The following is a 13,914-nucleotide window of genomic DNA, read 5'->3' as shown; positions in this document are numbered from 1 at the left end:
CAGCTGTATGCATTATGTAGCTATTTATCTTTCCTCGTCTGACAGGAGGATTTTTGGGACACAGGTTTTGCGTGTGTGTGGCTTCAGTGCTTATCTACGGTTTTCCTGAAGTGCTAAAACTGGGAGTTGTCTTCCGCAGCTGCTCTTTGCTTAATCAAATCAAATGCCAATTTATTAAGTGAGCGAAAATTTAATTAAAACACGAGCTGCAGGGATTAAATCTTTGGCTAAATTTATGAAATGACAAACACCTGTACACCTGTTTTTTGGCAACGAGTCTTTCACTCACGAGGTAATGTGCTGATTTGCATAGGCTTCAAAAGAATATTGTCCCCTGAAGGCATCACCTAAATTAGCCATCCAGTCTTCCGAGGGAATGGTGGTGGATGGAGGTGTAGTTCACATTTCATTCAACAACGACCAATCACCATGACTGCCTAATTACAGGGATGATTAGTGAAAATGAATTAGCCTCCATCAAAGCTATCATCAGAGCCGGCAATGGTTTTAAAGACATGCCAAGGAATATAAGTCCTTTAAAAACAGCATGAGGAAATTAGCTAGTTAAGTGGAGAAACACTTGCAGGTTTGGGAATTGAGATAGTCACTGATAACGGTGAGAGCGCTGATGCAACTGAGGTGAGTCTTATGGATGAAATTGTGTGGCCCGCTGGGTTTCGTGACGGTGACTGTGGGGCGAGACACTAATGGTCCTCCCAATGGCTCCCAGAGAAAAAGCAGTCCCTCACCATCGACTCTAATGAGATGGCTGAATGAAGCTGCTGAGACTGTTTAGTCATTCATCCTGCTTAATAACCCTGCCCACCATGGCTGTCCAGGCTCTGACAACTCTCCACAGATGATTGGAGAGGTGGAATTGCCGCGCATGCACATGCCTCAACTGCCAAAAAGGGCTAACATTCCTGCTCTGTCTCCTTTAATATCCAGCTCCATTGATCATCGACGGAGTCCTGATTTATTTCCAAAAATGTTTAACAGAAAGAAGAAATAGGGCGGAACTAAAATGGCTTAAAATGCCAAGTATCAAATGGAGGAGGCTGCATCTAAATAGAACATCGTGGCGCTGTCCTGTGATATGATTGAAAACTGACACATTCACTGATGGGCGATTAGGTCTCGTATCAAATTATGGGCAGAGAGGAGGCATCATTTTTACAAGTTCGCTTTATATTTCAGAGGTGAACTAACTCAATAGCTCAATAATGTGTACATTCAGTTCGGGTTGAGGTTGGACTCTTGTTGAAAAAAATAAATTGTTCCAGTCATGGATGTTTGTAACAGTGAAGCTGGGGGAAAAAAAAACAAAAAGCAAAAATGTCATCAGGATGCGCTTTAAAAATTCTAGGTTTGAAACACCGTCACCACAAATCCCATTTTGTAATGCCCAAATCAATGCATGGACCTGAAAGGACTGAAATCAGTGTTCTGTGTATATTTGAGTATCTCTTGATTCTTCCCCTAACATAGGGTGCTGTATTTATTCATAAGAAGGTCATCATTGTGTTATACTCGGCAAACTAATGACAGTTATAAATAGGAAATGGTTTACCACCAAACGTCATCCCATCTGGAATGGACATTATCCCCCATAATGTGCCACTGAGGTGCACTTCTCCTCGTGTGAAGGTTATCTTCCCAGTGGCAGTTGGCTTCCATACTTAATAACTACAAGAATAACTGTCAGTTGCCTCCACATCTGCTCACTGTTGCCCTGTTAATATATCCTTCAACTGATCTCCATTGCAAATTTTCAGCTTTGCTCATAGTAATTCTGTACATGCGATGCCTTGAACCTCACTGAAAGCCAGACTGTCCACTTGGAAACAGTTCACAATTATATGTTCTTTACTTCAGAGTGTGAGATTTTTTTTTTTTTTTAACGTTCTTTACAACCGTTGTCACATGCCGGAGTACAAACAGATATTGACACAAATCTCCAGATTTATTAGAAATAGCTCTGAGGCTCAAGGTTAATCGCGATCGTGCCTCCCCAGTGGGACCACATTCAAAATTCTCCACATCTTAATCACTTGTTCGGCTGATGCAGCTTTGTGCAGTGTGTGGCTCGGCTGGCCTTCCTTTGAGCTTGGTCTGCACATTTTGCAACTGTGACCAAAAAGTGCCCTCGGACTCTGAGACCCAGGATGTTTTGACAAATTCCATACACAATAAAGTTTAAAATACAATGAGTTATGATCCTGAGGCTGTTAATATTACTCCACTGCTGACAAGACATACAAACATCTTCTTTGAATGTATATATTCACTAAATATATATAATAGATAATGAGACAAGCTAATGACACTAATGGAAATTAGCATAACATGCTCCCACAGAGAATTTATTTTGAAATGCTTGTACAGTATTCTTTGCTGCTGCTTTGTACTAATTCTGCCAGCGATCAATATATTTAATTTTTTCTTCTCTCCCACCACTCCTGTTTTACAATAACCGCTCCAACCTCTGTTCTTATGGAACAACTTTATGCTCCAGTGAGCTGAAGCTCTTTTCCGTCTAGTCTGCTCATTCCTGGAACAGTCAATGCAAGCTCAACCTGCTCAAAATTGGATGAAGGCAAGTCAGAGAAAATCATGTCGATTACTGCAGAGGATGGTCCTCCCATGTCTCCCCCTCTGAAATGGAAAAAGGTCACTTTGCCCTGATCATGGATGCTCACTTGAGCCCTTTCACAACCCAGAAAGCCCCCTCTCTTATACGTAGATAGCTACGAGGACCTTAACCCCATCTCTGCGTAATCCCACTGGTGATTTTTTTTCTTCCACCAGGAAAGAATGACCATTAGGTCACTGCATTACCAGCTGGGTTTATTTTTTGTCTATCTCTCCAGCTGTGGTGTTGGTAACGGCATCATCTGCTGAGAGGGACACATCTAGAGTGGGGATGTTAGACTACTGCACAGCTGAGAAATGGCTCTCTGGTTTCATATAGATATACTGCCTCTTGATCGAAGCGGCATGGATGTGCTTTCTGACTTCAGAAATCACCCAGCAAAACATTATGTCACGGCAGACAAGTACAAACACATCTCAAACCCCACACTGTGCAACGTGCAACAACACATGATGTTGCTAGTTTCACACATGACTTTGTCCTAATGCTTCAATGAAAGAAAAAAAAAAAAAAAAAAAAAAAAAATCCAATCCACAGTGTTTCTACTGCATTCGTGTGCATCACAGGATTTACACACACAAGGATCTTCGCCACATTGGTGTTCAGCACATAAAAGGTAAAATAGTTTAGATTACATGTGCCAAACTCAAGGTCCGCAGGCCACATCCAGCCCGGGATACAATCATATCAGGCTTGCAAGATTGTTACAATTGTCAAATTTTTAATGGCCCAGCTGTATGAGGCGCCCGTAACACTCATGCTACAAATCCCATAATGCAGCGCAACAGCTGCCGTGCCAAACAATAGGCTACCTGCAAGAACCCTCATTTCAGCTCCCCTGACAACAAAACAATCAGGCATCTGTTTTCAATTGTGTACAAAATGTGTCTTGTTTGTGGCGCTAATGTGGCTGTAATTTAAGAATTGAAATCTTTCAATTTTTATTTATGGTTTCAAGTTTTTTCAATTTTCATGGAGAACAAAATATTTAGAAGTCTGTTTATTTCCGGGGGCAAAATATAGTATCCTGTCTGTTTCAATTCTTATTTTTTATTCAAAACATGCTAAGTTTTAGTATTAACCATTTTTTTTTCATCTGTTTGGCCAGCAATCTCATGTGTGCTATGAGTTTTGGCCCCTTGCGTGACTAAGTCTGACATCCTTGGTTCAGATGGTGTCAGTCTCCTATGATCACCTCTCTTCTTTCAATATTGCCGCAAATTCCTCAGTACATCTATCTTCCCACATCTTAAGAATATCTCCAGACTCTTGTCAGCACTTTCTCACTTGAGCTGTTGAAACTTTTTCTCTCTGTTTTAATTAGATCTCACTTTGACGGTTCTGGGAATGGTTCACGCAGGTCCCCAGCATACACTGTGTGAAACTCTTGCTACTCGTCATATCTCTAGAGCGCAACGGACTGTAGACTAATGCAATCATCTGTATATCTGAAAATCATTAGAATGTTTCGTTCATGCTTAGGAACAACGAAGACTGGCGTCGTCCATCAACCATGCTTTATCCTCCTTAATAACGTCTGACAAGAATTCCCAGGCAACAAAAAGTGAATTAATGAATTCCACATGCAGCAGCAACCTCTACATGATTATTAAGCCACATTCACATGCAAGATTTATTACTTAGTGTCAGTTAAATTCCTAAGGGGGCAAAGCTAAAGCTGCAGCTTTAGCGCAGACGTTTACAGTGAACCTTGCTTCATTGGGTCTATTTTTGCCCTTGGATTATAGCTCTGATTCGCAACCTGCTGGCTCACAAATGTTCTCAGCAAGAAGTGGTGATGATAAATAAGCAATGGTTTCTTATATATGTGTTAGCTGAAATTAACAAATTACATCTCTGCTGGAGCTTATGGAGTCCTTTTTCTGATGACATTCGAGAGGCTTTTATACTAAACAAACATCTGTAGAACAAGCTGTTGATCTTAACCAATGACTGAAATGACATTGATTTTTGCTTTTACATTTCTGATGGTAAAGATTCACATGCAAAGTCTTTAAGTTATACTGGAAACTTGAGTAAACTCTGAATAATAATGTAAATTTCAATATGAATTTCAGTATAACTAACACATGACCCATAGCATACTCTGCCTCAGTTTCTTAAGAGAGCAATAGTATTCTGTGTAATGTCAGCATCTCAGATTACGACAACCTCAAAGGCCTGTCTCATATAGCATCTAGACACACAAGAAGAATTATTGTGCTCTGAGGACTTTCAAAAAATATACCACATTTAAAATATCATGTAGTTGACACTACTGGATTTGGAAGCTGCACCGATTATTTTTAAGTGAGAGTTCACTGCATAAAAGCTTCTACAAACTGAGTTCATTCTTAAAAAATATGAATTTTCTCAAATGATCCAGACACCAGACCCACTTGGTTTTTGCAAATTTGTCGTCTTGGTTTTGCTACAGAGGAAGGCTTGAAGAGGACCTACCTCCCACGAGATGACCAGTTCATGCCTGCGGCCATTTCCTCCACTAACGTTCACTGGTGCCACTGATGGGACTGTGGGAAACAGAAAAAGATAAACACTGCAGCAGTGACACAGTGCTTCAAATCATTTTTACATGTTTTTGAATATTGAATACAAGCTGAATTAACAAGGAAAATCAAAACCCAGAGAAATGTGCTGTCTCTGAATATAAATTTGAAGACAATTTTGGTTGATGACTGGAAAGTTTCAAACAATAATACATTTTCTTTGTCAAATGGCGATAACAGAAAACAAAAACTGCCTCAATAATGCGTGTAAAAACACTTCTCAAGTAAACAAGCCTTTAATAGCATGAGGACACATGACAAACTTGATTATTGTGTTGTGTTTGTGGCTGTATAAATACACCTGTCAGTCAAAGTTAAAGTGAGACAAGGTTGAAGCCATGTGGTTTGAATTTGTTTGGCATTTGGATTGATTGTAACTTTAAGGATGGCTTAAGCGCAACAGTGTGTAGATGGAGTAATTAGTTTGTTAATTAGGCTGAAGAGATAGGACATATTAAATAAGCCACTTCTAAATGATGAGTGACCTTTGCAATTATTACATTTTTTAAATGTGAAATGAGCAGTTGGTGAAGTGAAACACTCGAATTTTTCGCTCGCCATAAATAGTGCATTCTGCTGTGTCTTTGCCTCAGGGCGTTAAAGAACTGTCTGCTTTAGCAGAAACACCAAACTTGTTGGATTTCATGTAAGCAGCTTATTTGAACTCCTTGCCCAACCGAAGCTATAACATATATATATATATATATATCAGTGAGTATAGCACATGGTAATGAAATAGTAATGTAATTCATCAGCTGAGATGTGTTTCTGGGCTGTGGGTGACTGCTGACACCCATCAAAATGTAGCTTGAATCTTTTGCATTTTAGCACAGAGGATTCACCTGCTTCTTTGGTCCTTACTCCTCGCGAAGGTGCACTTGGGTCCCCAGTCCCGATGGCATTGCTGGCCACAACCCTGAACTCATATTCCACCCAGGGGTTGAGTTCCACAGCAATGGCTGACTCCATGTCCCCTGTCACTGGTTCTGGGTCTGGCCAAAAAGGAGTTGAGTGTGTCTATTTATTCAGGACAATCATGACTTTACAACCGCTGCCCCTTTTTACTTCACCTTCGGGACATTGCTCTAATCTTTAAATGTGTTTCACAGTGGTCAGAGCCACACTCGGGTTTTTTAAGTGGAATAATCACATGCTTTTATATACAAACTATCCTGACGTAACACTTCCAGTAAGAAATTGCTGTTGAACATGGCAACAAGGGAGTCTTTAACAACTGAGCAGATGTTTTACTGCTGCAGACCAGGCTGAAAAAAGCCGGATGTGGCTGCGGCTGCAGCACAGACCTGGCGGAGCATTACTGAGAACATACATCTGGCGGTGCCTTTGGGTCACGGCTGACTGTCATTAACAGCAGAGGATTATATATGATTAAATACTAGGACTTTCTATTGCGACTTCAGAAATGTGTTAACTGCATGCTCCCTAATACTTTCAAACCAGCATGTAAAACTCCAATGTGCCGGATTATGGAGGAAAAACATGCAAAAAAATGTAACAATGTATTCATTCTTAAGGGCTGAAAAGAACAACAACACCTTCCACCCAGATTCAATGTGATTTGGCATATTTTTTCACAAGGTGATGACAATACACAGCATTCTTGCATGATGTGCGGATGCCTTTGACAGCTTTGGAGTGATAAATCCCATTCTGCGACTGAAAGAAATTTAAATCTATTTTAAATGGAATTACAAGCAGGTAACACAACTAATCTAGTTCCTTCAGTGCTGCCGTAATCACGCTTTGTCAATATTGACCCTGCAACAACAAGCAAACATTGACTGAAAGCATATCCATGTCATAAATGAACAAGAGGTCTCTCTATATTAAGGCAACCTTCAGTGAAGCAGCGGAGCTTACATCCTTATCATCCACAGCAGCTCACAATGAGACCACTCTGTCAAGCAAGCCGCTCTTCAAACATGAGCTGATAACTATGTTTGCAAGGAGTGGGAGTTAAAAGCCCAATCCCCTTTATGCTAACAAGTTTGACGCTGACACTACATCACAGAGTCCTAATTGTGCTTTATGAAATTAAACGTGCTTGAACGGGCATGATGTGAAAGGAATGTATACAAAGTATGATTTATATATCAGTGGGGATGAATCATTATCACACCTTCAACTCTGCTTTTATTACCACATGGCATATTAAGATGAATTACACACAACGCTTAGAATTCAAAGGATAGCAATTAATAGATTTTCGGTCGAGGTATAGAAAATTCAGCTATTTTGTTTTGAAACACGAAAGTGGCATTTATATTAAATGAGCATGGATAAGTGTTGTAATTCAAGCCCCAAAGGTTAATCTCCCACTAACTGCTGATATGACACTGAATCAAATTCAAGCCAATGACATTTGATAGAAACTCAATTACTTTCTGCCAAGCTCTTTTGAACAACAGCCAAGTTCAAACGTTAAACGACAGATGGTTAAGGATTGGAAACTCAACTTTTTAAACAGTCATTTGAGAATAAAGCCTCGGTTAGAGTTTTGTCCAGAACAGGAATTACACACTTGATCCTTTTCTGATGGGATTTAAAAGTGTGATTGCATTAATATGTAAAAGTAAATTGCCACAATTTTTTTTTTTTTTTTTAAATCACATCTCTTGAAAACCTTGTTCTACTTCGGATGATTCACCATCTCTATGCATGAATTTGAGCAGGATTAAGGCCTTTATATGGCCCCACATTAACCTCCTGGATGTGGGGACTGCAATTTGCTCCTTATTGATTACCTGTTTTGACAGTTTGCCAGCCTAATGAAAATGGGCTGCGGGCCTGTAAATTATAGGTGCTGATCGGGCTGTGGTTGTCTAGGCCACGAGTCCAGGACAGGGTGGCTGTGGCATCTGTGATCTCCTCTACTATTACCACTCCAGGGGGTCCTGGAGGACCTGAAAATGGGGACAGGAGACACAAATTCAATTACAGATTTGAATGGGTGAACCACAAGGACATCACAAATGTCGCAACAGATGGGAAAACCTTTGCTGTCATTTGAATATGGTCCACATCGTAATGTCTTCATGCTGCATAATTTCTTTTAGATACACTTATGCATGCAACCATATACGCATTGACTATGTGCAGCTGTGTGCTTATGGTGACAACCTCAGTTCCCTGTTGTAATCCTTGCACACACAAATAACAGACAAGAATCCAACATACTAAAATGAACCAGGATTTGGGCTGACACAGATTTGCTGCCAAGGATTTCATGCTGATTAAGGGATATGGAGCTTTCTTTTTTGGGGCTTTGGAGGCAGTTTGCCAGTTCTGCTGAGCATGACTATGTGGTAGACCTTCCTGTGTTTTAATATAGCTGAACATATGTTTACCTCACTCTTCAGAGGTAAATGTAATCTGCAAGTGCAGCAAACGTCTAAGGACTCTGGGGGGAACAGCTGTAAATGAAAAGCTGGCAGCTGCTAGGCTCAATGAAAACCAATCTACTGTGTCTCCGAAAAGTGCCCATTAGAAGGTTATGCTGAAAGGTGAATTTGCATTTCCGGCATTAAGATTCATTTTGTGTCACTGTAGGAACAGCACCCACATAATATCAAATACTATTGTTGAGATGGGTGATTTTTTCCTGGATATTGATGGGTAAAATATTAAATAAAAACCACTCCCCTTTCAGAAGCACTCAAAAGCCTTGCTATTTCGATATTATCTGAAGCAAAAATGTCAATTCCCAAAAGAGTTGGGACGCTTTGTAAAATGTAAATACAGTCAGGAAACATTGATTTGCAAATCTCAAAAACCTTATATTTATATTTTATTCCCAACAGAACATGAACAACATATCAGGTGTTGAAATTGAGACATTTTACCATTTCATGGAAAATATTAGCTCATTTTGAATTTGACGGCAGCAACACATCTCAAATAATTTGGACCAGGGCGATGTTGACCATCGTGTTGCATCCCTTCTTTTGTCTGTTAACATCTGGGAAGTGAGGCCACCAGTTCTTGGTGTTTTACGAGAGAAATGCTGCCCCATTCTTGTCTGATAAAAGATTCTGGCTGCTCAATAGTCCTGGGCCTATGCTGACAGATCTTTCGTTTCATAATGCGCCAAATGTTTTCTGTTGGCGAAAGGTCTGGACTGCAGGCAGGACACTTCAGCATCTGGACTCTGTTGTGATGGATGCAGTGTGTGATTTAGCATTGTCTTGCAAGGCCTTCCCTGAAAGAGACGTCGTCTAGATGAGAGCATCTGTTGCTCTAAAACCTCTGTGTACTTTTCAGCACTGATGGGGCCTTTCCAGATTTCTAAACTGCCCACACCATAGGCTCTAATGCCGCCCTATACCATCAGAGATGCTGTCCGCTGATAACAAGATGGATGGTCCGCTCCTCTGCAGGCTACAGGACACAGCGGCCATGGTTTCCACAAAGAATTTCAAAATTTGATTCAGAACAGTTTTCCATTTTCCTATCTATATTCTATTATAGAGTATTTTAATTGAGCTTTGGCCCGGAGAAGACGACGGTGTTTCTGGACTGCGTTCACATACGGCTTCTTCTTTGCATGATACAGCACTAACTTGCATTTGTGGATTGCACAGGGAACTGTGTTCACAGGCAACGATTTCTGGAAGGGTTCCTGAGCCCATGCAGTTATGTCCAGTAGAGAATCATGCCTGTTTTTAATGGAGTGTTGCCTCAGGGCTCAAAGGTGACGAGCATCCGGCTTTGACCTTCAGCCTTGTAGTTACGTGCAGAGATTCCTCCTGATCCTCTGAATCTTTTGATAATATTATGCACTGTAGATGGTGGGATCTTCTAGGTCTTCGCAATTTTACGTTGAGAAACATTTATCTGAAATTGTTCCACAGTTTGTCGCAGGGAGGAGAACCTCTGCTTCTCTGAAATGCTACTTTAATACCCCTTTAATACTGACCTGTTAACCTAATTAGTTGCCAAATGCTCCTCAAGTTGTTTTTGGTTATTGCCAATTATTTTTCCAGCCTTTTGTTGCCCTTGTTCCAACTTTTCTGAGGTGTGTTGCTGTCATCAACTTCAAAATTAGTTAATATTTTCCATGAGATCAAATAGTCAGTTTCAACGTCTAATATGCTGTTTATGTTGAATTGGGAATAAAATATGGATTTATGAGATTTTCAAATCAATGTATCCTGATTTAATTTCCATTTTACAGAGCACCCCAACTTTTTCAGAATTTGGGTCGTGTCTCACACACATACCACTATACCTACCTAAAACCAAACAAACAACAACAACAACAACAAAAAAAAAAAAAACTGAACCCACCTTCAAAAGTCAACTATGATACAGTAATGCTGAATTATTGCCCAGCCAAAGTACAGACCTGGAGCAAAATCAGTCAGTTTAGTTCTGGCTGAATGGCATTAAGATGTAAGTACTTGTCACCTCACAAGAAACCTTCCTCAGGGTGAGAGCCATGGATTGAGGCTCACACGCTGACTGCATTGTAGCCTCAAAACATGTTTGACTGTAACACCATAAAAAGAAAGAAAGAAAGAAAGAAAGGAAAAAAAAAAAAAAAAAGGCCACAGGCTGCTTGGCCAATAATCATTACCTTGCATTAGCAGCAACATTCAGGAAGTGCCACAGAACTCGATCACAAGACATTTCAGCCGATCTGTTTAACAGCTCAATTAAACTTGTTCATGCAGACAGACCGTCTGTCCAGCCACATTCAGCGTAACCATAAAAAATTTGTCAAGATGATCAAAAGGGGGCAATAAAAGGGAAATAGTCATGTAATTGTCTCCACCAGGGGCAAATTTCTAATGTCTAATTAACCGACTTCTCAGAAACCACTGTACTGGAAATAAATTTGTGGGTTATTTCTTAGATTCGAGGAAAATGCTAACATTATTTCACAGTAACTGCTTGAAAGGACAGGCGCACACATTTTAAAATCTATCTTACTGTCAAACAGTAGATAGGTACCCATATGTATACTCCTCATTCCTGCCAGACGTCTTCTCTCTCAACAGTGCTCAGGAATAATAATTCACAATAATTCAACAGGGGAAAACTTGCACATTTTATTTGAGGCTAATAGTTCTGTGCCAAGATGGACAGTGAGTCGCTACCTCCAGTTAAAAGTGTATCACATTGCACTGGCACACCCACAGCTCCCAACCTCACCTCGCACAAGAAGTTCAGCCTCGGCAAACACAGTGTCGGCGCTGGTCTGGGCCCGACACCCGTACTTTCCAGCATGCTTCAACAAAATGCTCCTAATCATCAGATCCACTGTTGAAGACTGCTGCAATTGGTAAAGCAGGGCATAAAAAAGTTGGGCATTAGGAAGAGTAAAGAGTAAATGTGCTTGACAGGAAAAAAGTGCGATTCCTTTACATCTTGTAGAAGCTCATGTGGCTTGAGAGATTTCAGCATAATTCAGGTGCTCGCCTCCTGCTACATTCTACAGCTACCAGTATTTTCTTTCAGTTGAAATGAGAAATGCCTGAGGCAAGACTGGGAATAATTCAAGGTCTACAGGCAGCTGTTTAGCGCGAAACCTGATTAAAATTACAAACCGTGCATCAGCTGAATCTGTTGTGCCTGCACAGGATTGCCTCTGCAAATACTGTCTCTCCAGAGTATGGGTAGTGACAGAGGACACATCAGGACAGATGTGATTTTACCGTCCACTGTTGATGAAGGAATAGTGACATAAAAAGGACTCCCTGCTCTCTTGAAAATTTGTTTTTAACTTCATTTTATGGTGTAGCCACTAATGATTCTTTTTTTTATTACAGAGTGGGGAAATTGGAGATGTTACTTTGTGAAAATGTAAAACTGTATGAAACAAAAAGTTAGCGCCATCCTGTTTTTTTCAGAAAGACTTCATTAGTGTCCAATGTAATGGGAATTTTGAACTTTTTAATCATGTTTCAAAACAAATAAATACACTAAAAAAGACAACGCACCAACGTCAAATTAGTTAAACCCTAAATAATCAATTTGTACACTGGCATTTACTGCCCCACAATATTGCCCTCCATCAATGTATACAAAACAAAACAGGCCATCCTTATTTTACAATGGGGAAAAGTATAACTCATAAGAAGTGAAATCCAGATTTCGCTAATTAAAAAAGGTGAAAGTGACAGGGCGTAGATAACAATGCAGCATGCATCGCTGCGGCAGGGAGGCAAAGGTTAAATGCCTCCCTATTTGTGTGTATTTTGTTTGTGTTTTTCAAGAATTCGTATGACATTTTCCCTCGAGGATTCTCAGAACTGCATCTTTTGACCTTTTCTGGATGACTTCAGTCAAATACAGACAAGCAAACAGGAACAGTGCACGAGGTTAGACTTTTCAAATCCAAAGAGTTCCAGCTACTATGAAGTTGTTATGCATGATTTTGTATTCACATTTTTTTCTAAGCCATAATTTGACACGAAAGATGACAGTTGATCGTGAGGGTACATATCTCAGCTTTAATGTGCATTTAGAAATATTCATAGTGTCAAAGATTCATATTCTCATTTTTCTCAATTTTCTTTTCTGCTTCCTCTCAATCACTGCTGACCCTGTTTCAGCCCTGATTACTTTTCAGAGATACTGTGAGTCAGTCACTATTTGTGTAGTCATTTTCACAAAGAGATCCAATTCCACTAGTACAGAACAAAATTTGAGGCGCAGTATATGATTGCGTAATTCAATATGGTTGTCTGCAAGATTTTTTTCCCCCAATAATAGCAAGTATTTAGTGCAATTAGAAATAGGAAATCATGAACATGGCAAAATAATTTGTTGAATAATTTGTTGACGTTTTTCTCAATCACTTTGATAAAATTCTCACATTGAAGAAATCATTCAAACCATACTTAATGCAGTTCTCAAATTTTCACTGTGCTGATGCTCATTACTTATCTAACAACTCATGAAAGTAGTCTGCATATTTGACAGAATCACGGACGTCTCACTCACGTTGATATGCTAAATTGCGCTGCTTCATTCAATTGCTTTTCAAATTTTATTCAAATATGTATGCAAAACCAGGCCACTCACACACTGAGGGGCAGTGGGAATCTAAAATTGCCCTTCAGTTGAAAACATATGTAATCACATGATCTCAGAAAAGAGAGAGAGAAAATGTTTTCAGTCTTCGATTTCAGGTGGGTGTCGAGGAGCCACACGAGTGTCTGGGAGGCCAGCTTTAACACAGCGTATAGTGATAATTATGGAGCAGCAGATAATTATGGTTCAAGACCCTGGCTTTGAGAGGACTGATGTCTGAATGTATGAAAAGAAGATAAGTAAGATGCAGGGGTTATGTCTGGGCCCAGAGGCAAAGTTCCATTGTATAATTTTCTTTGTCTATTTTCCAATGCAAAATTCCATGTTGAGTATTGTACTTTTCTCAGTTAACAATTATGTGTGAATTTGGAAAAAAAATAAATTAATTCTTCTTCTTCTTATTATTACTTTTTTTTGCAGTCCTCTTTTTACAAAGTCAGTAAGGTTTTTTTTATTTTTTATATCTTGGTGAGAAACATACCTTTTAACACAACAAGGTTTTGAACAGGTGATTTAGTGTCATTAGAAATGCAACAACTATTTTGAGAACTGTATTTAGAGTTGCGATAATGATATTTTTTGATGTGTTGACTCCGTCAACGCAGTGGTGAACGGAGTGTTAATTATATAAATGAG

At 39.7% G+C, this 13,914-nt stretch overlaps 1 protein-coding gene across 1 annotated transcript in view; it reads right to left on the bottom strand.

Moving 5' to 3' along the window:
• cntn5 (contactin 5) overlaps positions 1-13,914 on the bottom strand; it is a 54,259-nt gene that overhangs the window by 2,892 nt on the left and 37,453 nt on the right. Inside the window, exons 13-16 of the mRNA XM_029517626.1 lie at positions 11,395-11,515; positions 7,986-8,144; positions 6,063-6,212; positions 5,114-5,184 (exon numbers count right to left, since the gene is read on the bottom strand). Coding sequence (XP_029373486.1) covers positions 5,114-5,184; positions 6,063-6,212; positions 7,986-8,144; positions 11,395-11,515 — 501 coding nt within the window. The remainder of the gene's footprint in view (positions 1-5,113; positions 5,185-6,062; positions 6,213-7,985; positions 8,145-11,394; positions 11,516-13,914) is intronic.

This window comes from Echeneis naucrates, chromosome 13, assembly GCF_900963305.1.
Source record: "Echeneis naucrates chromosome 13, fEcheNa1.1, whole genome shotgun sequence".
In the NCBI taxonomy this organism is placed as follows: Eukaryota; Metazoa; Chordata; class Actinopteri; order Carangiformes; family Echeneidae; genus Echeneis; species Echeneis naucrates.
This window is presented reverse-complemented; position numbering and strand designations above follow the sequence as displayed.